A 27758-nucleotide genomic window follows, 5' to 3' on the forward strand; every position below is an offset into this window, starting at 1 on the left:
CTTTAAGCTGCAGAGGCCAGGGCCAAGCTGTGTGTGAGCCAGGGAGCTGACTCGGAGATCTCCGTTGCAGAGAACATACCTCTGTGAAACGGAGGATGCCCCACGCTCCTTGCAGCATTTTTGCCCCCTTCTGCAGATCGCTATTAGCCCTTTAGTTACGGCATGATATTGTTTCTAATTTGGTTTGCTGGCAATACCTTGTTCTGATCCAGCATGTCTGCCAGAGATATTTGTTATGAGCTTTGTTGTTAAATATTAAAATTAGATGGAGGTTTTCCCTTCCGTTGGAGCCTGGCCAGTGTGTCTTTTAGCCTGCAGCTTGACCAGATTGTTCTTCAAAGTGACAGACACAGTGGGCTGACTATTCCTTGCCTTCCTTCATAAAAGTCTTTTAACACTGTAGCTCCTACTTTTCCCCATCTTTCTGCCCTCCCCTCACTGATCTCCCTGCAAAGGAGATAACCTTGAAAATAATTATACAGAGTCGGCTCCTGTGTCCTCTTTGTTCTCTGGCTTCCCTGTTATCAAAGATACACATAGGTTATATTCCATACAAATTTTGCTGTTATTCTCTTCCACTAGGGGCTCAAGATCTGGATCGCATTCGTTTGTCCACCTACCGAACAGCCTGTAAGCTCAGATTTGTTCAGAAGAAATGCAATTGTAAGTATGTCAGCACTTCCTTCATATACTATTGCAATTAGCTGTCTGTCGCACTCCACAGTCTGTCCCTCAGATCCATCACAAAAAAGAACTGTTGGATCTGGCATGGCAAAAAAAGCCATTAACCAGAGTACCTGGGCAGATTTTAAATACTGACTTATTTATGTAAGGATCTTGTCACACATATGCCCATGATTCTGTCACAGAAGTGTGGGTCTTCACGCAGGCCACAGCTTTAATTAATATGTATGCTGACTACATTCTCCAATTTTCTTGTAAATCATATTTGGGAGTTCCAGCTATCCTGCAAATTAAGTGTTTTTATAGCAACTCTGTGAAGGAGAAATGGTGATTCTAGTCTATTTGGCGTGTAGCCAAAGTCTGTGCAACATTAGTCGGCCCCTTTTTTCCAGAAGGTCAGCTGGAGAGATCCCTTCCAAGAGGAGGAATCTGCTTGTAATCCCTGCATGTCGTTCTTCCACCTTCTAGGCTTCATTCCTGAGAAGTTTCCCACTTAATTAGTGATCTTTTTAGCATTTCTTCTGAGATTCTGTCTGTCTTCCTTTACAGCTTCAACTTCTATGAACACATTCATGAGAAAAGCTATAAACTTTAATGGAAAAATGCATATAAAATCTGTAATGGATTGTATCATTTGTTCTCCATCTGAAATATTGTGCAGTTACGTAGAATGGTGGGTTTGGGTTTATGTGCTTTACTGGACCTTTCCACACTAAGTTTAATTAAAAAAAAATCCTACCCGTGGGAACTCTTGTCAGCAGTAACAGGAGGGAGAGGACTAATGCAGAGAAAACAAGTTTTTTAGTTTTCACGTTTAAACTAGAGTGATAACTTGGGTACACTTTGTGTTATGTGCAGTGGTAAATACATTAAGAAATGCTCAGTGTAGATAGGGATTACCCGCCTGGGACAGAGTTCCTAGTTCTGAGGCTACATCCATCTGTGTTACAGAAATATTTAATTTATGCTGTCCAAACATACTAGAGTGGCCAAGCTGTGGCGAAAGACTTTGGAGAGTATTTATTAGATAATTAGCTACAGAGTTGGTCTTTCAGTCACCTCTCCAGCACACTTCTAATATTTTTAATTTGTGTTTAGCTGAAGTAAGATTGGTATCACATTATAAGCAGGCTGCCAGACATAAAATTTAGGAGGGTTTTAGTACCTGCCCAGCAGCTGTCTTCTGCCATTCAGAAGGAAATGTATCAAAAGACACATTTATGCTGCGTTCAGTTGTTAATCTTATTTTTTTATATTTTATGCTTAAGTGGATGAAATTTCCACTTCATTTTCATGGTTATAGTTCAATAACTTGAAGTGAAGAGATATCTAATGAAGTTAATACTGATAGCAAAGTTGTAGCACTAATTACTTTGATAACTGTTAATGGAGCAAATGAAAAAAAAAACGTAAAGGTGCAATAGCCTCATTGTTGGGAGTGGCTGGCTAATTAAAAATATTGGTTGTTAATCTTAACTTTGTTCCTCATGTTTATCAAGTGGGATCTGCTTATGTGGAACTTTTCCTTCTGTTCATCGTATAGTGAACAAATGCACATGCCCTTCAGTTTGCCAGTTTGTGCCAAGTCCCTCATGGACACTGCTTGCCTTCTGGTTACCACTGATGGGCTAGGAGAATAATTTCCATTGTTCTGGAATGGGATGAGTTGCACACATCTTTTCACCATGAAGTACAGTTTTCTACGCATTGCTTCTGTCTGACTGCTGTTCTTCCAGATGGGTTACTTTTACTAGTAGGAAGAGACGTCATTCATTTACCTGATGTGATTTCAAGCAATGGCTGTCCAATGCAGAGCTTCTAAGCAGAGAGCCACTGAGCCAAGAGCTGCCCTGAAATGGTTAATATCAGACCTCCTGCTCATGTCAGTGACTCTTTTTTATTTCCTGCAGAAATTGTCATTAAGCAGCACCCAATAATATGTTCAAGAGAAAAAAAAAAAAAGTGACATCGGGAAAAAAAACCCTTCTGCTGCATGTGAGATGTTTCATTTAGGGGAGGATATAAAAAGAAAAAGCTCAAAGGCAGTCCCACTCCACTCCCCGTGGATAGCACCTCCTGTCACTCAAGCCTTTCACAGCTTTCAGCTGTGCTCTCCTGCCCTGCCTCGACCAGCTTTTCACTCACTCATACCAGCCTGGGCTCACTGGGAAAAAAATTGCTCGGAAAAAATGTATTTAAGGGGTTCTTTAAAAGAACTAATTTAATAAATTGCAGGAGCTGCTCTTGGCTGCAGGCTGGAGGTGTATGAGGATGGAAGCAAAGAGCTGCTTCGAGTGCCAGAAGTGGCTCTTCCAAGAAAAGCAGAGCAGAGGTTTTATTAACACCAGCTTTTTTACCCAAAGGTGCCCATTAGCATAGAACAGTGTGTGACGGTCCTGGGATATCAGGCAGCTACACTTATCGCAAACAATGCAATGTTTGTTTCTGCTGTCTTTAATGCAGACAGACACAGGCACATCTCCTTGCCTCCCTTTGTGAATTCTTCTCTCACTACAAAAGAGTGTTTTGCTGAAACCTTCATCAGAAGAGTGTGTTTTTCTGGTGAAGTAAGCACTGTGTAATGGGCGAAGATGCGCTGACAGTCTGAGGGCTGTTCTCTCTTGCAGTATCTCTCCTTAAACTAGTTAGGCTATGTGGCCAAAATTATAGGGGAGGTGACAATTTACCACCATTTACCAGAATGCCACTGCATACGTTGTGCTCTGAATACTAACACTTGTTGATCAACTTAATTGAACTATTGAATTATTTCATTTTCACAATAGGAAGATAACTAAAGATATATAGCAAACATTCTTCAAAACTGCAAATGTATGTCTTTGTGATAATTCTATAAAACTTTAGGAAAACTACTGTGCATGTGAAAAGAGTTTCTTTTATAGAAATCTCTCTGAGCATTTAAACTAACAGCCAGTTTAAATAAAATCAGCAGAGTGAGAAAAATCAATACCAGTCATTGCAGTTCTTTGTAAAACAGGATGGAATTGAAATCAGTCCAACTTAATTCTTCAGAGAAGCAAGAAATTCTTCATAAGGAGTCAGAAAATATGTACATAAGTTTGAAAAAAAAAATGCAATGCTATCTTTTAAAGAAAGCTTCCTTCAGATTTAAGCATTCTCCTTTTCCTATGTTGATGCTGCCAATGAATAACAATAACATTTACAAGTCATTGGTGGCACACCTCTGAATCTGCCAGTGCCCAAATGTGGAATGCAATCTATGACATCCCAAATTCTACATGCAGGAATTCCAAAACCTGGGAACCTTTACTAGTGCAGCATGAATATAAGCTCACTTAATGCTTCCCTATTTCTGATTACAATTTCCAAGCATAGAAGTAATGAACAGACAAACTCTGTTGGTAGTGTAGGTACCTTTGAGGATATGTGGGGTACAGAAAGAGATTATTACGTGCTACTTGCTTATTAGTTTGCACAACTCCTGTAGAAATAGAGCTATTGCAATAGCAGTAGTCTTCTCTTAATCATAAAGACTAGCACAAGATGTAGATACCTCTTCTGTAAAAAAAAAAAAAAAAAATCAAAGAATATTTGATGCTAAAAAGAAAAATCTTGAGAAGATCTTGAGACCAGGGCATGAATAATTTCAGATGAATTCCAATAGTCATGGAGAGACGGACCTCAAAAAAAACCCTACTGGTGGTTGCATCATCTTTAGATCTAAGAATGTAAAGCGGGAGCATGTGAGCTGACCATGGCTGCTCCACTGGGTCTTTGTGTTGAATGTAGTCTCAGAAATAACAGCACCCTAATCATCTGAGGTTAAATTTCATTATCTGGGATAATCAAAACAGACAGGAAGCAGGTGCAGAAACCTGATCAAAAGTGCTACATGTTTATTGCAGTCTGTACTGTGCAAAATGTACAAAGTGCAGCTAGCTGACTACTTCATCACCTAGATTTCCCAGTGTGCTTTAAAGGAGAACCTAAATAGTGCCCACTGTCAAGGGGGGAGATGGAAAAACTACAGATGAGCACTATGAGGTCTGCAACAGTCACAGAACTTGAAAACCCTACAAACCCAACGTTGCTCAAAGTCAAACATTAGGGTGTTGTACTTTGCTTGACCTCCTGTGTGTTGAAATAGGTTTTGAAACATCCAATGTACATTCTCACCATGCAAGGAAGATGCCATCTTAACTTACAGCTCTCTATCCATAGCATTCAGACACAGAAGAGTAACAAGGCTTTCCTAAAAGAAGGTGGGAGTGACCAATGGCAGCAGCTGCATGCATCTTTCAACATTCACGTATTCAGGAAACACGAAAAAGTATGATCTGTAGTAATCCCCAGTCATCATTGTTCTGTTGGTTTATTTTAATATTTGATTTCCAGTGAATTTATTAAAACCCATTTGTTTATACAGAAAAACAATCTGAGATGAAATATCATGTTCACATGCAAATTCCCCCTGGGCTATGGTGGCAGCAGACGTGGAACATAACAACATATCATAATCAAAGCCATTATACAATTAAACATCACTCACTAATACAGAGCTGTACAGCTGGAAAACTACTGCTGTCCTTAATGAACTTTTCTGAACATGTTGTGAGATTATTCTATGACTCTGGCTGCAAAAAGCAGATTTTGCTGATTTCCCTAGATCAGAATAAATCATTGGCAGTTGAAAGCTTGAATCTAAAGCCATGATGATGATTGTAACATAGGGCTTAATTAATGCAAACAAAAAGGAAGCTTCTTTCTCTGACAGTTTAATCCCAACACCTTAGGGTTTCAGTGTCTTTGTTTCTCCCTTCAATATTTTTCTGCATGAGTGATTTTTTTTTTGTTTTGTTTTGTTTTGTCTTATCCGAGTCATAATACAGCTGTTTGCACACAGGAAGCGGAGCTGCCACCACTGTGATGGAGACCTTGTGAATGTCCAGAGCAGCCTCCTCCACCTCCACCCTGCCCTTCCTCCTACCTCCTCTGGGCTTAAGTAGTCACAGCCAGGCATGTAGGCATGTCAGCTTAATCTCCATACGTGCTCTTGGGTGCCTCTCTGATCTGATCTGCCTTTTTGCACTTGTTTTAAGTTAGAATAATTTCTCACCCTCCTGAAATATAATAATTTCCCACTGAAAATGAATGACAGTTATTGTAAACACACTATTTTTAGATACTTAGAGCTTTTTTCCTTCTGTGCTCTTATACTTCCTGTAATGCTACAGCAAGCTGCTGAAACTGGTTTGTCCTAGAAACTGGCAATTTTAGTATAAAATTATGAGATCAACCTGTATGAGCTACAGGCCCTCCTCAGGATGGCAATCACTTTTTTAAAAAATGATTTTATTAAACTGAAATAAAATTACTGGTAGGTTTTGGTTTGGTTTGTTTTCTGTACTGGGCTGATGCTTAAACTGTCTTAAGACAACCCATTCAATCTGCCATTCACAACAAAATGCAAAGTCACATTATCTGGTACTTTGAGTAAAAGGAAAGGATATGAAAGTCTTGATTCCACTCTGGAAATGGTGCTGTGACCTTCGTTCTATCCAGTGGTTTAGGAAGTTGATAGCAGATGTCGTGTCAACTTTCTCTTCATCATGAGAAAATATGCTCTGATCTTAAGTATCCAAAAAGTTGCCTTTTTGGGACTTTTTTGAACAAACCTAGAAGATATTTAGGAGTGTTCAGGACTGGCCTGTTGGTATTTAACCCACCAAATCTTTCATAGTTATATGTTCATTGATTCAGGCATTCACAACAGCTTCTTTTTACTTAAATGAAATGACTCACTACCAGACCATACAGCCATTCTTTCTTTGACTCAGGATCAACTTTCGCTAAAGTGAAATGGAGTCCAGAGTCCACAAGAAATGCTTGATGGTGTGTGCAAGAATCCCATGAAAATCCTTGCTGTGGCAAGAGGCCATCATTCCCAGTAATCCTGCCTTTTAGTTCTCAAGGACTGTATAGCCTGTGCAATTTGTGCTTGTCCCTCTTTTTTTTTTTTTTCCCTTAGGATGACCATAAGAAATGGAGGCACCAAATTATCATATTTATAAAGTTGTTTAAGTTAAATAACTTAATCCTTCATCATTGTAGGGTTCTGTGATTAGTGCTCTTTTCTCACTGTTGGTTTTTATCATGTTTTTCATTTCATCCTGGAAGCAGTAAAGCACAAGATAGATTCAGGCTAGGTCACAGAGCAATCAGATTGAATGGCAAGCAATGTTGCATATTCAAGAAGTGTAAAAGGTCTGCTTGCCTGCAATTTGAAACATTATTTCCTGTGAAAACAATCTGCCTCTAGAATTTTTGATCATGGTATCTTCGTATTCTTCTAGATAGTCTAGACTATCTTCTAGATAGTCAGTGATAGTCTTCTGGGAGATTTGCGTAGAAGTTCTATAAATGTTTTTAAAAATTTGATTTCTTATTTTTATTCTCTGTTGATCCTCTTGGATATTCTATGATCTGCTTATTACCATTAATTTAATAATAATATTAGTTTTTTCTTTGTTTTTTATCAGAATCTGAGACTTAGTCATTCATATGACTCCAAAAGATATAGCTTCTAAAAAAAATAAAGAAAAGAAAAAGAAATATCACTCTTTATTACAAGACCCACAATACCATTGTGTAAGTTACTAATTCTGGTATCCTGCAGTACTTGAATAATGGAAAGAAAGATGAGCTAATGATTTTAAAAACTTTTTTGTTCCTTTGTCTTTACTAGCGACTTAGAGAGTAAATGCTCCTGGAACTGCTAGTACTATTCCATATGGGTTTCCAGGCAACTATGGGAAAAGGATGCATATATTATACATTCCGCATTATGCATCAATTATTTAATCAAAAGTTCAAAAGGGCTTGATTTAGCATATTCCCTGAAGACAAATCCTTCATAAGGATTTTAGTCTGCAAGTGTTCACTCACCGAACAATGTCCCGAAAATGGGTTCAGATTTTCTTTTCTTCTCCTTTTAACTGTAAAAGTCTATTAATATGCTTTACAGATCTTAAAACCTGTTAGAGAGCAGGCATATAACCTGTGTATTTGGCACGTTCATAGAGGGACTACTATTACAAATTCAGCCTTATTTCAGTGGTGACACAAAGTGGACTGGGTTTTGTGGTCTCTCAGATGTCCCTGATTGTTTGCTTTTAAAGGCTACCACCACAATTCTGTCTCGTACAGGATTAATACAAGACCTATCAGTGGACATTTGGAATTCACTTCAATGTCAAAAAAAAAAAAAAACTACAAAAAATGAACCGAACAAGGCTGTGTATCTTAAACTTACAACTCCTCATGTGCTTAGAGACTGACTTTTCAACCATACCATTATTCCAAGCAGCTCTTGTTAAGAACTGAGTTGCAAAAAAAATGTCAGATAATATTATTTTGTCCTTTACAGAGGAAGATAACTGAACTGGCATCCTTTGAGTCAGTAGTTGACAGACAAGTAGACTAGGCCATGTCCCAGGTACACTGATAGACTGCCCTCCACTACACAGGTGGCTCAGCAAGGGCTTGATGCAGACAGCTTTGTAATCGGATCCTAACTGAAAACCTTGTCTGACTGACTTCCTGAACTCTGCTAAAACTGCCATTCACTGTGCTATTTCTGATGGCTCTTCTGACACAGGCTTAAGGTTGGGCAGTCTGCTCAATTCACCAGCTGATGACTGAACATTTGCTCCAGGCACCAGGGATTAGTCACCTGTGACCTGGCATGCTTTGGGTTAGTCACCCAAAACCAGAAAGCTTGTGCATCTTATTTCTGTATTTCATTAGGAAGACCAATGTCCTTAATGACTTAAAACAAAAGATAATAATAGTAATAATAATAATAATAACAACAACAACAGGTATTAGCTTAGTACTCTTCTAGACATTGCGAAAATTGCAAGATACATGCAAACATACAATCTCATGAAAACAAAAGGATATCTTGGTGATGATAACAGAATCACTTCATGTGAGAGCTTTTTCTTCTGTGACCCTCTTGGTTTTTTTCCCTTCAACCTGAGGCTGTATTTCTAAATCTCCCCCTTCATCATTTCACTCCCCCTTCTTCAGTTTCATCTTACTACCTGTGGCATGTGTTTTATCTCTGACTTTTCTTCAGCCCTTGGTCTCTTGGTTGCCCTCTCCTTCATGTTACCCTCATGGCTGCAAGAACACTTTCTTCAGGCAAAGTCTTACACTTGAGCCTTTGTTTCATTCCTGTGTTTTCACAACCTGTGGTAGCTTTACTCAGGTGGGCAGCCAAGCTCTACCACAGCCGGTCTCTCACTCACCCTCCACAAAGGGAAAGGGGGAGAAAATATGATGCAAAGGGCTCAAGGGTTCTGATAAGGACGGAGAGATCGCTCAACGATTATCATGATGGGCAAAACAGACTCAGAGCAGGGAGATAGTAAGATTTATTGCCTATTACTAACAAGCTACAGAAGTGAGAAACAAAGGAAAGAAACCAAAAACACCTTCCACCCAGCCACCCTCTTCCACCTCCTTCCCCAAGTGGCACAGGGGAACAGGGAATGGGGGCTGCAGTCAGTCCCTAATGCTTCGTGTCCGCCACTCCTTCACGGTCACTCTCTGCCCCTGCTCCACATGGGGTCCCTCCCACGGGATGCCGTCCTTCCCGAACTGAGCCTGCAGGGGCTGCCCACAGGCAGCAGCTCTTCAAGAACTGCTCCCACATGGCTCCGTACCACGGAGTCCATCCCCCAGGAGCAAACTGCTCCAGCACGGGTCCCCCACGGGTGGCAGCTCCCCCCATATCCCCTGCTCCTGCGTGGGCTCCTCTCCACGGGCTGCAGCTCCAGCCCGGGGCCTGCTCCTGCGGGGGCTCTCCATGGGCCGCAGCCTCCTCCAGGCCACATCCACCTGCTCCAGCGGGGGCTCCTCCACGGGCTGCAGCGTGGAGATCTGCTCCATGTGGGACCCATGTGCTGCAGGGGTACAGCCTGCTCCACCAGGGGCCTCTCCACAGGCCGCAGGGGAACTGCTGCTGTGTGCCTGGATCACCTCCTGCCCTCCTGCTATAATGACCTTGGGGGCTGCAGGGCTGGTTCTCACCCCTCTCTCCCAGCTGCTGTTTCCCAGCAGTTTTTTTTCCTTCTTAAATCTGCTCTCACAGAGACACAAGCAACATCACTTATTGGCTCTGGGCAGCGGCAGGGCCCATATCTAATATGTGGCAGCTTCTGGCTTCTTCTTGCAGAAGCCATCCCTATGCCCCCCCCACCAAAACCTTGCCACGTAAATCCACTACACTGTCCTGTTCTGGGCTGTCTAGTTCAGGTATTTTGATAGGAAGGCGCCAGAGTGCATTAAGCAGTGTGATTTCCTGCCTGTCACATGTTGGTCATTCACTGTTTTTTGTTTTGTTTTGTTTTGTTTTGCTTTTGCCGTATGACATCATATTTATGTGAGAAAGGGAAAAAAAATATCTAAGTTTTCCTTGGAGCAGGTATCAGTGAGTTTGGTGATCGTGGTCCTTTATTCCTAGGGAGCTTCAGTCCATCATCTCAAGCTAGCCCTGCCTCTGTTCTGGACTCAAAGCAGAAAACTCTTGAGGAGTCATACATGGGCTCTGTCCATACCTGCTTTCTGCAGAGAGTAGAGGATAGTTTTGGTGCCCTTGCAAAAAACTTTTCCTGAGAAGATAAGCTGCAGCATTTTGCCTCATCCATGTGTAGTAACATTGCATTCAAAGTGTCTTTCTCCATATCGTCTGCTGAGTTGAGAATTTTGTTGAGGTGGTTTTTGTTGTGGTGGTGGTTTGGTTTGTGTTTCCTTTCCTTTCCTTTCCTTTCCTTTCCTTTCCTTTCCTTTCCTTTCCTTTCCTTTCCTTTCCTTTCCTTTCCTTTCCTCTTTCCTTTCCTCTTTCCTTTCCTCTTTCCTTTCCTTTCCTTTCCTTTCCTTTCCTTTCCTTTCCTTTCCTTTCCTTTCCTTTCCTTTCCTTTCCTTTCCTTTCCTTTCCTTTCCTTTCCTTTTCCTTTCCTTTCCTTTCCACACCTTTCCTTTTCCTTTTCCTTTTCCTTTTCCTTTTCCTTTTCCTTTTCCTTTTCCTTTTCCTTTTCCTTTTCCTTTTCCTTTTCCTTTCCAAAACTGTCATTTTCCTTTTCCTTTTCCTTTTCCTTTTCCTTTTCCTTTTCCTGTTTTTCTTTTCTTTATTCTAGTTTGGATGCTACCACATAGCTCTGGAGAATGACTAGGCACTATGCAGCTTTCCTCCACCTTAACTGAACCGTCTGTACCACCTTCCAGCCTAAACAGTTACCTCCTCTGCAAAATGTCTGATCTGTCTTCTGCCCTTCCTCATTCCCTGCTTCATTCCCTTTCAGCCTCTGTCTCCAGTAACTCTTACAAATAAAACTGCTGTGCAGCCAGCAGACATGCTGTCTGTCTGTGGTGAATGTTGTCAGCAATTATGGGCTTCTTTAGGGTGAACAAAGCAAACAGTCCAAAGAAGAAAACTCAAAGTGTAGGGCCTGACATAATTTTCACTATAAATTACTTGTTCTGTAATTCCCAAAGAGTGTTTTTTCCTTCTAAAACCATGTTAATTTGTTTCCAGAGTCACATCAAAAGTCAGTTTATGTATCTCTAATGCTGTAGGTCAACTTCATAACCCTCAGAATATTCAAAGGCAGGCTTTAGCTTAACGGTTATCTCTTATTTTTACCCACCAGCTGTACCTAGGATCATTTTCTGTAAGTCTTAGTGGAGGATTTCTTACAGCATATATCTGGTATGTTAGGACAAATTGTGAGAACAGAAGATGTTGGCCATAAAAATAATTTCCCAGTTTTGTAAGTGTGAAGAGACTGTACAGCATAATGTCCTCAGTGTGTGTTGTTCTCAGTATGGTTCTGGGACTCCACACAATGAACATTCAGCTTCCCAGCATTGACTTGTTTATGATGAACAGTAGCTTTACAGAGACAGTTTTCCTTGTGCTGAATTAAGCCATTTCTAGGCCAAATTCAAACTGAATTATATCTGTGATATTGTTGTTGGCTGCAAGAGGAGCTTGCAGTGGAGCTGCCAGGGGTCTCTAGTACATCTCTGTGCAAAGTGGGGCAAGTTCTGTGTATGTTCAGCCCTTACTTCAGTTCATGTAGGTGTCTTCTTTCCCAACAAAAAGTAAATTGAAAGTAAGACTGTTGAACTCACTGACATTACTATGATATGAGGAAAGAAGTGAATCAGTCTCTCAGTATATATTGTTTGAGGAGGTTGAACGCCATTTCTAACAAATGAAGTCGACGCTAGTATCACACTGCATCTCTTTTAAAGGTGCTGATCTTCCCCAACTTTAATTTTCCACATTTCACTCATCTGCGTTTTGCCTTGAAACTCTTTTTTTTTTTTTTGTCTCAGATTTGTAGGATAGCTTTAAGAATTGCATGTGTAAAATAAAGGATGACAGATAAGTGGCCATACACATCGAGACTCTTACTCCATCTAGGGGCCCTGACAACATCATTAAACACAGAGGAGAAAGGATATAGATGTGTGCTACTTCACTTAAATCCCATTTCTCTGTCATTCTACATTCTGCATTTTTGTTTCCTTTCTTATTGTTGCTGATTGTTGAGTTATGTTTGTGTCAACTGGAGCTTTTCTCCTTTTCTTGGCCTATTCCTCACACCTGTTTCCTTGAGAAATGTGATGTTTTAGTACGTGATACCGCAAATTGCTGACATGGGAGTCGCCGCAATTGCCTCCTGGTTCTGGAGTTCTCTTTGCTGAATGATTCATCCAGGGACTGGAGCACTGGTTCTTGGAGAAGACACTGCTTAGAATATGAGTAATGGCTGGGGAGCAAATGCAGAAAGATTATGTGAACACAAGGACAAATTTTAGTCAAATGTTCTCTACAGTTTGCCTGAATGAGACATTGTCTATTCAAACGAATTTAATGTGAAAAAATGGATCTTCAGGATACCAGGATACTTCTCTCCTTATCTCAAGGCTGATTATAACTTGGATCCCCTAAGACTTTTAGGCAAATAAATCCTCACTTTCAAATGTAATAGGTGTTTAAATATGAAAGCCTGGATCAATGGCAGGAAGTAGCACCTCCATTGCCAATCTCAACAAAAGGTTAAATGAGATAGAAGTCTGAACTGTCCCTATGACTTCAGACATGAGATGGTTTTCTGCCTAAGTCCAGTGTGCCACATGAACATCCTACTTCATAATGAGTCTCGCATTCTCCACAGCTGAGGTAGATTTGGAGATTTTGTCCCAAAATAAATCAAGCGCTCCCAGAAACCCTCTGGATTGACCCAAACTCTTCAGAAAAGAAGAGAGAAGTGTATGCCATCTCTCTTTTGTGTGTCTCTTCTGTTCTGAGGATGCAAAATACAATTCTGATATCAGGAAGTTTACTCAGGCATTAAGTTCAGCTTCAGTATTTCTCTGTTTTTAATTGATGAAAATATTATGGGCCAAATTCAGTCCAGATCACGTAAGAAATTATTTAAATTATTATTAAAAGGATCAGCTTAATTATATGTTTATATTTAAAATACTACATCTTTCATATTCAAGGAAATACACAGCTCCTAAGTCATTAGTATTCTGTACCTTGTGTTGCTGGTTACAATCTTGCCAACCCTAAATGATTAAAAAAATTAAAAAAGAAAATATAACCATGAGTCAAACTCTGAAAAACAGGAGATGGGCCAAGAAAAAGTTTTGTCTTCAGTTTTGAATGTATAATAAGTGCTCATTCTTTTTCACTGACCTTTGTGATATGACTGAATATTAAAGGTTGAGAATGTAATCTCAACATTTTTTCTATGGCCATGAGGGAAGAAATTGTTACAAAGAACTGTTAAACTGAATATTCTCTTGTCATTACAAGCTTTCAGTGTCAGGGATTTTAGAGAAAACAGCAGTTAATGTGAGATTGGGGATAATGCCTTGCAGAGGGGATAATGCCTTGCCTTTAGAACTGGTAACAAACACATACTACTTCAAAATTAATGATCAATATAAGTAGTAACTCATTTTTCCAACATTTGCATTCACTTTACAATTGCTTTTTGCAAGTAACAGTGCCAGAGCAAGCTGAAGGCCTCCTGTGGTATGGAGAGGTTTTGTGGGTTAGAGGGCAGCTGGGAGCAGTTGCATCAAAGAAAAAAGGAAAAAAAAAAAAAAGAAAAAAAAAAAAGAAAAAAAAAGTCATTTAAGAGAGAAAGATGTGGTATTAGTCAGACTTGGCACATGAAGAAACATACTTCTGGAAGAGGTTTTATCACCATAATAAGGACATTCAACATGAAGATTATTCTGCCCTTTCCACCTCCGAGGTTTGGCATTATTTGCCTATCAGATGTGATAGCCTTTATAGGCTATTCGCACAGCCAAATCTCCAAGCACATAGTCTTTATTCAGCTAAATGCATGGACAAGGCAGTTTTCTGGAGGCAGCGGTGGGAATACACAGCCTTTGATTTGTGTTATTTTGCTTGACGTTGTGCCAATAGAGAGTTAAAATTTAATAGCCAATGTGTGCTGCATTTACTAAAATGCGCCCAGTAGTGCCATCCTGTGGCCGGGACCACGGTGAACAGAAGGCTTGTGCACAACCTCCTGCCTGTTTGCTAAAAGCTATTTTGCCTTGGATTGTTACACAGAATCTGAGTTGTGCCAGGCTGTAAAATTATGGTTTTCTATTCATACAATCAGTCATTTCTGAACTTCTAGTTTAATCTCATAAATAGGAATGCAGAACCATATTTTTTGTTGTTTTTTTCTGCAAACATTTTTTTGAAAATCTCCATAATTCAGTTTCTGTCACCAGATACATATAGCAGGGATGGTACTTTGAAAATCAGCTGCAGATACATTATCACCCAACCCTGGAGACTTTTTTGCCTCCTTTTGAGAGTACAGAAGTTTTCTCCTAATACATATTTTTGCTGCAGTGTAGTAAAAAAGCATTCATTATATCTTATCAAAAATTTGAAATGGTGTAATTTTACTAATTGAATTATGAACTCAGATGTAAGGCAAATTGCCTTTATTTTAAGAGAAATGAGTAATCTGTTGTGTACCATCTGTATTTACTGACCAAAATTTGTTACCTCATGTCCCTGTGAATTCTTTGGCTATTTTAAGGCTGGCACTTGCAAAACCCATTTGAAGGAACTGTTTAATCAGGTTGAGGCCTGATTGCATGGTGCCTCAAGTGAAGCATATCTTATTAGAGTACTGTTAAGGTGGGATATAAAAATAATAGAGATTTATAAGATAGGAATACCATTTGTCTGTTTTGGACGAAATTTACAAACTTTCTGGGTATGGGATATAGGTATTAACAGGTCTGCTATTGGGACATTGGTCTTTAACTCATAAATGTGTTCAACTTTTAAAATAGGTAAATGGTATATAATCAAATGATCTAAGCTTTGTGAATTCTTAGCAATGGCACAGCATTTTAACTGTTCTCTCCTGTTTGTCATAAAAATATTAAGGGGCTTAGAGTTACATTTTTTATTATTTTATTTTATATATGCCATACTTCGTTCAGCATTTTGAATAAATTATTTCCAAGTGTGTTTAAAAAAAAAGAACCACTTTCCCAGCAGCCGGGTGACAAGCACACAACAACCATTTCCCCAGCCCAGCACTGCAGGGTGCGTCACCCACCGTTGCCCTTTGCAGGATCGACTGTCATTAGCCATGCTCACTGGGGAGGCTGATGGCCTCTTCTGCCACCCACACAGACCCCTTCGGTCTTCAGTTAATTTAGGTGAGACAAAATAGGCAGGAAATGACAGCAGGAGGAGAAGGGGCTTTTATTGTAAATGAAATTAATGTAGAAGAGAAGAATTTTACTGGAGATCTTCAAATAATCTTACACATTGGTGGCTTTTTCAGGTGCCATATTAAAGATGAAAAGACCACATTTCAGTGTACAGCCATCCTAGCAGTTCTTTCTCATTAATAGCTCTTGTCTAAGTTGACAGACACTTCCAACAGACCACATTTGTTTAATGTGCTGTAGTAATCAGAGTCTCAAAAGGTTTTGGAATAACTCACTTCATTCTGGGCAAAACAGTAGGCGAGGATACAAGGATGCAAGCCTAGACACGTGGACAGGAGAACATTTAAAACTTTCCCTCCCAGAAAAGTCAGTGCCTCAGCTCTATGCACCATGTTCTACAGATTTCTAGTTATCCAGCAGCCAGCTTTAGCAGCCATTCAGAAATATCTCATGTGCATGCCGTTAGCTTGCACACGCACACACAACCCCAGTCCTGCCAGGTAGTACATTGCTCGGGCAGACTGACTCAAAGCACCATTTTGCACAAAGTCCAGGTTGTCCTGTGGGACGTGTGCCATGTGGACAGGTGAGCTGCATGATTTCAGGGAGACCAAGAACATCTGAATTGCTCCATATGCACAGTAGTTTGGAAGAAGAATGTTTCCACTGGCTGGTCGGAGTGTAGTGTTTAGTTACTCATCCGCACACTCCTCACTGTGGGTATCCATCAGCAGAGTGGGTAGGCAGAAGTGGATTGCCTTACTCCAGCCTTCTGCTGAGCTAGTGTACACCACACACCTGCCCTCTGTACACCTGACACGAAACATCTTGAGGATGCGGAGGACTCTTTCTCAAGTGTTCAAGGTGCCTCAGGGCAGGCTCTGGTGGTTTTTTATGTTTGTTTGTTTTTGCCATTTGCCTGCATGTATCAGAAAAGGGACTTGGAGCACAGCTTACTAGATCGATGGCTTTAGAGAAAATCAGTGGCTCAACAGATGGCAGGGTCACCCTAGAGCAGGTTGCTCAGCTCTATGTCCAGCTGGGTTATCTTTGAGGATGGAGACTCTACAGCCTTTCTGGACAATCTATCAGAGTGTTTGGTGGCCTTCACATTGAAGTTTTTTTCCATATGTTTAAATGGACTTTGCTGTATTTCAAATAGTGCCCCACTGCCTTCTGTCCTTTCACTGTCCTTTCCCTGAGAAGAGTCTAGCTCCATCTTCTTTACTCCCTTGCATCAAATATTTATACACATTGATAAGATCTCCTTGAGCATTCTCTCCTCTAGGCTGAACAGTCCCACCTCACTCAGCCTGTCCAGGTCCCTCTGAATGGCAGAACGACCATCAGGTATATTAGCTACATTTTCCTTGTTTTTCATCAGCTGCAAACTTGCTGTAGGTGCACTCTGTCTCATCATCCAGGCCGTTAATGAAGGTGTTCAACAGCTTCAGCCCCAGTATTAGGCCTGGGGATACACCATTAGTGACTGGCCTCCAATTGGACTTGGTGCCACCAATAATATTTTCATCCTGGCAGTTCAGCCAGTTTTCAATCTACCTCACTTTCTGCTTGTCCAGCCCATGTTTTTTTCAATAAGATTATAGGAGACGGTGCCAAAAGCCTTGCTAAAGTCAGAGTGAAGAACATCCATTGCTCTGCCTTGTCCAGTGAGGTAGTCATTTCATTGTGGAAGGCAAACAGGTAGATTGAGCATGAAGAGCTTCATAGCCCCATGATGACTGCTCCCAGTCATCTTCTTGTCCTTTATATGCTTGGAAATTACTTTAGGAGGATTCATTTCATCCTCCTCCCATGGAGTGAGGTGAGGATCCTTTTTTTTTTTTTGTTCTTCTTGAACAGAGAACGACACTGGCTTTCTTGCAGCCCTCAAAGAACTTGTCCTATTACCATGACCTTTCAAAGGTAGTTGAGTGGCCTCGCAGTGAATCAGCCAGCTCCCTCAGCCCTCAGGGGTGCATCCCTCATAAGGTACCATGGACTTGTGTATTTCCAGTCTGTTTAAATGTCCTCTACCCAGATCCTCCTCCACTGAGGTTGTCTTCCTTGCTGCGGACTGTCCCACTTGTCACAGGAGCCTTTGTCCTGAAAATGAAGCTTACCAGTAAAGACCAAAGTAGGGAAGTCTTCAAGTACCTCAGCCTTCTTCATATTTTTGGCTCCAGGTCCCACACCCTATTCGGCAATGGCCTACATTTTCCCAAATCTTTCTTATGGTGCTGATGTACTTGTAGAAGCCTTTCTTGTTACCCTTTACATCCCCTGCCAAATTCAGCTCCAGATGGGCTGTCTTTGACAAGACTTTGATTTTGCAAACAAAAAAGTAAATATTGTCTCCGGTTACTCTAGGTTATCAATATATCAGTGAATCATCCTCTTTGAAACTATTATATGGAGCTACAACACAAATATCTAAACTCTTTAGGTTTCTTTTTATGTAGTACCCTGAATTTTCCATAGAAATTAAAGCATTTGGGGATCAGAATAGCATGGCAGTAAGCATTCTGAACATTTTGTTAATTACTTTTTTAAGCTTATAGTATTTATTCTGCAGTCACTGCATCTACACAACCTAGAATTCCCTTGAAGTGGCAGGAAGATGCAATGAAACACATTTTGATAATAACGAATTCATATATGCGCTGGCAACCTAGATGTCCACCACTCTCACTTTTTGGAAAGCAGTGGTGAGCGGCCCAAGAGCTTTTAACAGCTTTCAGAGCATTCAGAAGAAGCCCAGGGCAAACCAAGCTCATTGGGTTGGCTGCCTAATGGGTGCCCAGCTGTGCTAGAAATCCCTGTGCTGTATAAACTGTGTCTGGCAGCAGAGAGGTAGATAAGAGAGGTAGAGGGGAAGCCCAAGAGATGTGGGAGCAGAAATAGGAGCATACAGGATGTTTCCAAGTGTAGGCAGGGTGCAGGTTCAGATATTTGGGCAATGAGCATAGCCTGGGTGTGCCAGGCCATGTAGGGTGGCATCTGTCACCAGACATACCCAGCCAAAGAGCTGGATACCTCCTTTATAGCCCTGAGCAGCAGCAACACCCTGGTATATTTTCTTTTTCATGTAATTTGGCACCAGAAAACGTGAAACATTGCAAACCATTGTAGCTGGCACACTGGTCTGCATAGTGGTAGGACACGTAGATTAAGCTTTCACTGAGCATTCCGCGGCTGCTGGATTTGAGGGGCAACTTGGCCACAAATAGGTGTCATTTAGTGGGAAAGCACACCTTGCTCAGTGCTCTGCTACCCCCCTGGCAGCAGGAAAGAGGAGAGGAGCAGGAAGAGTGAGCAACTTTCCAGGGCTTCATAACAACGATGACAAATGGCTCCAGCATCCTGATTTGCAATGGGTTCATAGATTCTAATCTAAAAAAGAAGAGTCATCTAACATATTTTATAATATTTTAGGGATTGGTAGGGCAAGGAAGCATAAATCTGACACTTTTAATGAAATCTGCATGAAATACCTGGCATACAAGTGCCACTGATTTCGAGTGACAGTGCTAGTATGTTTAAACTCAGGCATGTCTGTAAGAGCATTGCTGAACTAAATTTTTTAATAAAATGTAACCTTAGATTTTAGAAATAATTTAAATTCATACTTTCTTAACAGTTTTTTCTCAATTCACCAACAAACAAAGATCTGTCAAGGCAGAATTCTGTCGTGGCTATCTATTGGGCATATTTAACTTAGATTTAGTTAGACCTACTGTATGTTAAGTAAATTTGAATTTATTATTAAAGCCCTAATTTAGTCACTTCCCTTGTTTGATTAAACGTAATCTTCTCTTCCATGTTCATTTAGTAATAAATGGAAAGATAGCATTGTAGAGTTCATGGTTCAGGTGGAATACCAAAAATACAGTAGAAGAGTAGAGGATTTTTGCATTAGTCAATCAGTTTAATGTTAAGAAAGCTTAAGCACAGAGACTGTTTTTTTGGTTTATTTTTTATTATTATTTTTTTTAGAAGATAAACTTCCACTACAGTTTTCTTTTTTATGTTTGCTTAGGGCAACATAATTTCTTGACAACTGATGTTTGAAGTAATCTGCCACCTTTGAGATTAGTGATATATCCAAGATTATCTATATCTCACAGCCTCTGTATATCACAGTGATTCTAAATAAACCGCATGATGGAAACAAGACTTAATTTTTCACCTTACAAATAAATTTTAATTTCTCTGCTTTAAGCTGAAAAAAAATGGGAATAGTCCATCTCTTCTCTCACATTTTGGCTATTGATATATCTTTATCTACCAAACAGAAAACTACTACTTGTAAGTAGCCATTAAATTAAAAAATACATTGATTTCCTCCTAATGAAGAAGCTAAAGAACTCTTGAAAAAAAAAGATCAAAATCAGTAAAATTACCATGCATATTTGTAGTAAACAACATAGTTTTGTCCAAAATTCTCCTCTCTCCCAATGTATTGAGTACACCTCCTCCACAAATCAACCTGCTGACAGAGTCGTAGGATGGAGGAATTCTGCACTGTGGCTCCTAATTACTGTTTTTCATTGTAATGAAGCAATAAAAAGTGATAGGAAAGGATGTTCTGAACACAGGTAAAGGCAGAAGGGCAGGATATAAAACTTCAGGGGTGTCTCTAAAAGCTTTTCAGTTAGAGGAAAATGCAAAACTCCTTTCAAACTGAGTCAGACGTCTTCCATCCACATTTAGATACTTCAAAAGAGACGGACTAATTCATCTACAACGTGCTGGCAACAGTCACTCTCCAAGTATTGTTTTAACAGGTGAAGGAGTTCACTGAAGGAAATAACATTTGTTATTTGGAGTGTATTTTCATGCATTAAACTTAATTCTCTGCAATTTGGGCCGTGTCTCCTCCAACTGTGCATTTGTTGCTAACAATTGCTGTGGAGAAGGGAAGGGCAGCCATCTGCAGTGCTGTTCATCTGCCTCGTCCCACTTCTGTCTGAGCGGATACTGAATTTTATTTACATTCGCTAATCACTGTCTGTTGCTGAACGTGCTCAAGTATGGAAACTGCTACAACAGTCTTTAAATATTACTTAATCTCATATAAAAGTTAAATTAGCAGACAGTGTTTGCTGTAAAAGATCTAATAATGCAGATGTTTAGCATAGCCGTGACTTTAGAAATCACAACAAAAAATCGGAGGGGAAACAGTAGTTGAGCAATTGCTTGTGGAAATCAGCTACATTTTTTTCAGACAGCAGGCAGATGAGGGAGATTCGCTATACCTGGGTAGCTCTGCAGTATGCAAAGTGGGCAGCCTTCCTGAAGGGTCCTTGAAGTTTGGCTGGGCTGTATGGTTTTGAATTGCTTTATACTACATAGTTGCTATACACAAGCAGCCTTTTCTCCTCATGTCTAATGATAGCCTGGTGGCGCTGTAAAAACAACTGCCAGTTTTCTGCAGCTTAGGAGATCCATTTCAGAAAGGGCATCTTCCTCATGCTGAGGGGTAATCCCCTTTTCAGGGGGAAATGTGGGAAAATGCTGCAAAAGCAGCAACAGTAGCTGTGAAGAAAAAAAAAGCTGAGAATTAACTTGCAAAGTTTGACTTTGTTGAAGGCATTAGGGCAGATTTTAGGGGAAAGAATGCTCTCTTGCATCCATAAGCTAGTTTTGCAGCAAACTTCCTATCACCACAGTACTTAGAAATCAGATTCAGGTTTTATTGCATTGTGTGTAATATGTACAAAGTAAGGAGAAATGTCTTCTTCAGTGAGGTTAAGACAATCTCAGGGATGGATGAATAAATATATGGCATAACAGATATTGTAGGAAATTGGTAGCAGAGAGGATGAAAATTAAAGAAAGGAAAGTAAGCTTCTACAAAGTTTGCAGGATTAATATTCTGTTTTTATATTTAAAAGGGTGTGACCCTACAGATACCTTATTAGCTGTAGATTGATACTGTCATAAGTTTCTAATAGTACAAATGAATAAAGAGGAGCTTGCAGAGGCCTGTGTTTTTCTCTGCTTTTTCCCAGCATTGATAGGTTGACTTGGCAACGTGGTATAATACTTAAGCCTGCTTACTACGTGAGTAAATTTTTTAAAAATAGTATTCTGTAGGGTACTAGACCCAGATGCAATCTGTGCTAGGTCAAGGGATGCGGAGGCTGCGGCTATGACAGGATCTGGTAGCTATTTATACATATCACAATATTTATTATTCATATTTTCTGTAAAAACTAATTATTCTAGGCCATGTAGTAGTCAGAACAGAGAAGACATCTTTTCTTGACTTTTAAATAACAAGGTGTGGGATTCATCTCAGTTAACCTTGCTAGCCCTGAGGTCACAGCTCACATACACTTTGTAGTCAATGAAGGAACAGAGACCCCTTCAAAGCACTGTTCATCCCACTTTTCTCCAAACATATGTTTTGGATGCCTTTTCTTTTCACCAGTTGTAGAGGGAACCTTGATCACCAGCTGACACTTGACATCTGATTTTGACAGTTAAATTCAGATGGGCAAAATCCTGCCCATCTCAACTGACTTGAGTAAAGGCCAGGGTCTTCAGTCCTCCATACAGCAGTCTAACAAACTCTACTTGTGATTTTGAGCTAGGTATTTAAACAGATATTTTTAAAATTAGCGGATCTTGTTAAAAAGCCTGGATCTTGTCCATCTTTCATTTCCTCCTCCAGGAAGTCTTGCTTTCTAGCCTCTGTGAAGAGATTTGAAATTCATGAGTAGAATGAAAAATAAAATGGTGCAGCAGGATTGTTGTTTGTTTGGCTTCAAGTGGAACCAAAGTGTTTCTGGAAAAAAAGCCCAAGTGAAATTATTTACGGTACAAACGCACAGCAGTTCCTTGAGACTAATACTTTATGGTGGGTGGGGGACAGTTACTTCTATGTAATTTCCACTAAATCACTTTCTTAGATGCATGCCCTACCTTTGTGGCATACCAATGAATATCAGGATAGCCTCTGAGTCTTTCAAGCTAAAGTTAGCACTAAAAACAATATTTTTCTCTCAAATGTGTTAGTGCACTGATATTATTAGTCCCACCTCTGCTAGCCTCTGGATATTTCCGTTCTGAGGACCATCACCAAAACTAACTCTGGATATGATTGTCTTATGGGAAATATAGGATCAGTGGGAAAAGAAGAAACTCATGAAAATTAGACAGCCACATAATATCAGTACTGGATCACATGAAGAATAAAGACACCAAGCCCCATTTCCACTTCATTCCTTATGCCAGGTGTTTTCCTCCATGCTTTCTTATTCAAGTGTTTTCTGCTAATAGGATGTGGCAATTAAAGTTAAAATGCTGTGTTCAGTTCTCACTGTTAGGGAGCCTGGATGTCTGGTTCATCCTGTCTAGATGGCCTTTTATCAATGCTAGGGATACCATTGCAGTTCTCCACAACTGCAGAAGCAAACCAGGTATGAAAATGGCCAGGACAAGGGACTTACCTCTGTGTTTGTTCCTTTGCACTGATCAAGTGTGGGGCTGCTTGAGATGTACACCCAAGCAGCCCCGATGACATGATTTGTTACCCTTTATATTCCCTTTTTCCACTGCCATGTTTTTTTTTGTTGTTGTTGTTGTTTTTTCATTTACCATTCTCATCCACTCCCAAATAAACAGTCTGTCCCTGTTTATTCCTTTCCCACTGGCCACAATGGTGCTGATTTTACATCCTTACTCAGTATTTATGATAGGGTTGCCCGAGTAATTTCTGCCTCTGTCAGCAGTGCTGCTTGGCTAGTAACCCTGTTTATGCTCTTTCTGGGGTTGCTCTCTTGTTAGTGTAGCCTCAAGTCAAGGTTAGCCATCTGCATATGTATTTCTCCCTTTCTGCTATTTCTTATGCCTTGTAGTTTCTTGCACTGCTACCTTTCCACTGTAGCTCCAGCCCAGGTTTGACAGGTTGCATGCATACCCTAGCACCCAGAAGCCCGCCTGGTGACACTGCTGGTGGAAGGACCTTCTCCTTCATCTACTTGTCTGAACTACCAGAGACCATCCTCATGGACAGCGGCAGATAGACCTTGGGGGAAACATCACACTTAACCTTCTGCTTTCTGCTTGCCTTTCCCTTCTTAGTAGGGCCACAAAATACAGGCTCATGGTTTGGCTATTTGCTGCATCACTCAGCATATCGCTCTGTATTTCTTCCCTGGCTGCCTTATACTGGTGGCCCAGAATAGGAAACTCTCATTAACTCTTCTCTCCTGGACCATACAATGACCTGCTTTATGGTGACTTCTTCCATCCCCTAAGCCATGTGGAGAAGCTTCCCGAAAAGGGGCAGTTACTATGTGCTAGCTGTCTTCCTTGGGATTGTTCATCTGCCATTTAACCAGATTATTTTAGTGGCAACTTGACAGTAAAAACTGGTTGAATGGGAATGGGCATGGCTGTATTAAAAGGATCTGAAAAGAAGTTGTGTGCTCGCCTACCTGGCTTAATTCAGAATGAGTCTCTCAAGACAATCTCCTGACAGCATACAAGGTCAGCCGTAGAAGTTTCCTTCTAGTACAAAAGCCAAATAGACAATTAAGTGTAACAATGGAACTACATCTTGCAGTTTTTCCCAGTCATTTGCTAGGGAACAGCAAGAAGAAATGGAAAAGTGCTTTATATAATGCCTGAAGTAGTTGCTGCTGCTATTGCCACTCACTTGTATTTCCCTCCTTGGGTGTTGCAGCTTACACGAGCAGTAGCAGATTTTTTTTCCTGTAAGGTAAAGAAACCCAGCCACTGGGAAAAATTCTAGACTAAGTAAAAAGACAGTATATCTGGTTTCATTTATCTAGCTAGTGACAGTTTACATTTCTCTGCCACCAGACTATCATGTCACATTGAAATCTGAGGCACTGCCTTCAAACCATGCAAGTAAAAATATTATGATGAGGATTAGAATTAAATTTCTCTATCCACAATAAAATGGTGGATTCCAGATATGGATGGCTCTTGAAATGAAGACATATCACCATGCTAAGTAATATGAACTATACAGTACTTTATCTAGTAAAAAGAGAGAATTTGCACCCTGAGCCTCATGGTTTGTTTTGCATTGAAAATTTAGTAGGAGAAAAGGTAATACTTAAGATCGAGAGAGAAAGAGAAAGAGAGAGATGATTCTTTGAGTTCAGGTTTGAACTAAATCCAAATTTTGAATGAGTGTGGGTTTTTTTTAATTTTTGGCATGGTCCACCATTTCAAGAAATGCCAATGTGCAGCAAGCTGATCATACTGTCACAATAACAGTGCTATGCAAACAAGATTTTTTTCAGATACAATGTGAGGGTTGAGCAGAGATTGTCCTTTAAGCTGTCCTTGCAGGTAAAACCAGCCCCCGTGAAATTCAGCTTAGACCAGGACTTTATCAAAGAGAAAGATTTAACAAATCATTTGGCAAATATGTTTAGAAGACCAAAATATGACTTTGGGATCACTCGTTATGTGTACTTTATTTAAATGTAGCTTGTCTACCCCGACTCAATTGCAATTCTGTTTCTGTAAAATATTTTGCCTTCAGTACAAATTGCTGAAAAGAATTTTCAAAATGTCAGTGTGTGTTAAGCACTTTGTATTCATAGGATCTTCTGAAAAGCCCATCTGGTATGCAAATTAATATCTAAGAGTAATTTCTGAATGGGTATTCATAGAGGCATGGTTCAGAAAAACAATTAGCATATGTTTACCTTCCAGTGATTTCAGTAAAATATAGATTTTTACTTGAACACTTCATACAATGAGGAGTGATTTCCTGAGCTGAAGTTGTACTTATTGGAACTAATTATATCAATATATTGTTTGCATATTAACGGGTTTGATTTTTATTTGCTCTTCTCTCTGCCAAGTTTAATTCTCAATGATGGAAAACTCATTCATTCATTTCATTATTCATAGATCATGTCCTGCATGGTGGTGTTATCCCCACAGTGTGTCGTGCTCAGGAGTGTGTCCCCCTGACTGTCTGTGTGCTGTCCCCTAGTGCACCTGGTGGACATCTGGAACGTGATAGAAGCGTTGCGGGAAAATGCCCTCAACAACCTGGACCCCAACATCGAACTGAACGTGGCTCGCCTCGAAGCTGTGATTTCGACGATTTTCTACCAGCTCAACAAACGGATGCCGACGACCCACCAGATCAATGTGGAGCAATCCATCAGCTTACTGCTGAACTTCTTGCTAGCGGCCTTTGATCCGTAAGTCTGCCTTCCGTACCCACACGGGCTTCCCTCCTTTCCTGACTGGCGAAAGGATTTTGCTTGCTCTGGAAATATCTCTGGAAAACAATTCAACAAGCTATATTCTGACCCAAATAATGAGCATGTGAATAGTGCTAACTAGGGAGAGAACCTAAAATTAAGGACCTCTACTTTCCTTTCTGCTGAGCCAAATTCAGCACAACTGTGTTTTCATCCAGTTACTCAGATTTGTTCCAGTTTATATCAAAGAGGAATTATGTACAGAAACGAATTTACATCCACTTCTAATTTGTGTAGTTATTTATTGACATACCAGTGGCTGACACCAATGCAATGACTCTGCAGCAGTGACAGGGGTTAATAGCTCATTATTTGGAAAGAGCTCATTTTCCTGCAAGTTCTTGCAGCTGTAAGCAATTTTTTTTTCTGGCTCCTGCCAGTGCAGCATGATTTTGAGACCATGACAGAAATAGGATAAAGACCAGGAGGTGAAATTGAAATTCATGTTGTTTATTACTGCATGGGACCCGTATTACAAGAAGGAAAAGTTCAAGATAGAGCGAGCCACTTACCTTAAGAAGTGTACTGTGTATATGTATTATAGTTAGGGAATATGTAGACATCAACCTGCATTGCCGTGTTCAAAATCCTCAGAAACAAATTATTGGAGAACAGCGGTTGAATCCGCAAATTGTCTCTTTATAGCTTATATTTTGAAAATTCACCAGCTGAAAATGCTGTCGTGACACCTTAAAATAAGGATGCTGCCCCTCTCCCCACCCCCCCACCCCCTTTCCATCCTGTGGCTTGACGGCCTGGTGCTGGGTTGCACCTCTTGGAGCCAGATCAGCTGGGCGGCTCGGTCGCTATGGCAACGGGGAGAAAAAGTGCTTGTTCCACATGACAGGGCTGCACCCAGCCTCCCCTCTGGCCACTCTGAGGGAAAAACAAGAAGTCAATCAGTTGTGAAACCGGAGCCTTCAGGAATAGTTTTGCCCTCTCAAGGGCAGTAAAACAGGGAACAGGCGTTTTAATTTATGCTCTTGTGGCTGTGACAAGAGCACTAAAGGACAACGGAAATGGCCGGACACGTGCATCGGTGCATGCTGCAAGCAAAGCGCTTCCCGGCTGATAAACACAAGGCCCAGGGCCGTGGAAGCAAGAGCTGAGATAACGTGCTTGTTCTGTAGCTCTCTGCAGCGGGGGTAAAGATGTCAGCTCAATGTCAAGGCTGCTCGCAGCAAAATGGGGGGAAGGGTTTTACTCCTCTGTAGGGAAACAGAAAATCTGAAGGGAGAGGTTTTGCTTTCCTGAGCACAGCATCGCACGTGCTGTGTGTTGTGACCTGTTTTGGGCACTCCTAAGGACCTGCAGGTGAGGAGGCTGTAACCCTGATGCAGTCCTCCTCATGCATCTGCCTCCAAGAAGGGTGCACAGGATGCATTTCCCAGGAGGACAGAGACAGCCAGAGGGCCCTGAGGAAGACGCACTCTGCTTTGGGGTCCAGGAAAGGGACCGGCTGCATATGACCTTGTTTGAAACGCCCCAGATATCTGGCGTTTGGTTCATTTGACTTAGGAGAAGGAGGAGCAAGGCCTTTTCTGGTGGTCTCATGCTCACACAGAAGCCATACATTGCATATAGGAAGAAACAGGCGTGGGACTGTGAGGCTGGGTGAAGTCTCTCTCCATGTCCTTCCCTCATATGAAGAAACTGGACAGTTAAACTACGTTAACCTAGAGCCTTCTTGGATGGAAAAAAAGGGTTTTATTAGGTGCATGAGTCATGCTGAAGTCACAATAGTCACCCCTAAAATAGTCCTGTTGTCTTTGACCTGGGTTTACTCCTCAGTTTTTTTAGCTTTGTGTTTTCAGGAAATGGGCAGCCTTTCTAAAATGCCATCCAAAATTCCAGATTGTGAGGAATTATTCCTTCTCTTTAATGAATGTTAATAAGATCACATTTGATTCTATGAACACAGACAACAGCAACGACAACAAAAAAAAAACAAACCATAGAAAAAACAGAACAGCTTTCTAAGACCAAAACAGCATAATAGCTCTTCAGTGTAAATGCAAATGC

General features: G+C 40.7%; 1 protein-coding gene across 19 annotated transcripts in view; it reads left to right on the forward strand.

Annotated features, from left to right (window-relative positions):
- The window catches only part of DTNA (dystrobrevin alpha), a 223993-nt gene that overhangs the window by 128731 nt on the left and 67504 nt on the right, over window positions 1-27758 (forward strand). For all 19 annotated transcript variants that reach the window (XM_040550317.1, XM_040550314.1, XM_040550324.1 and 16 more), the window contains 2 exons: window positions 583-663; window positions 25460-25673. In XM_040550317.1, the coding sequence (XP_040406251.1) occupies window positions 583-663; window positions 25460-25673 (295 nt within the window). The remainder of the gene's footprint in view (window positions 1-582; window positions 664-25459; window positions 25674-27758) is intronic.

Source organism: Cygnus olor, chromosome 2 (assembly GCF_009769625.2).
Source record: "Cygnus olor isolate bCygOlo1 chromosome 2, bCygOlo1.pri.v2, whole genome shotgun sequence".
NCBI lineage: Eukaryota > Metazoa > Chordata > Aves > Anseriformes > Anatidae > Cygnus > Cygnus olor.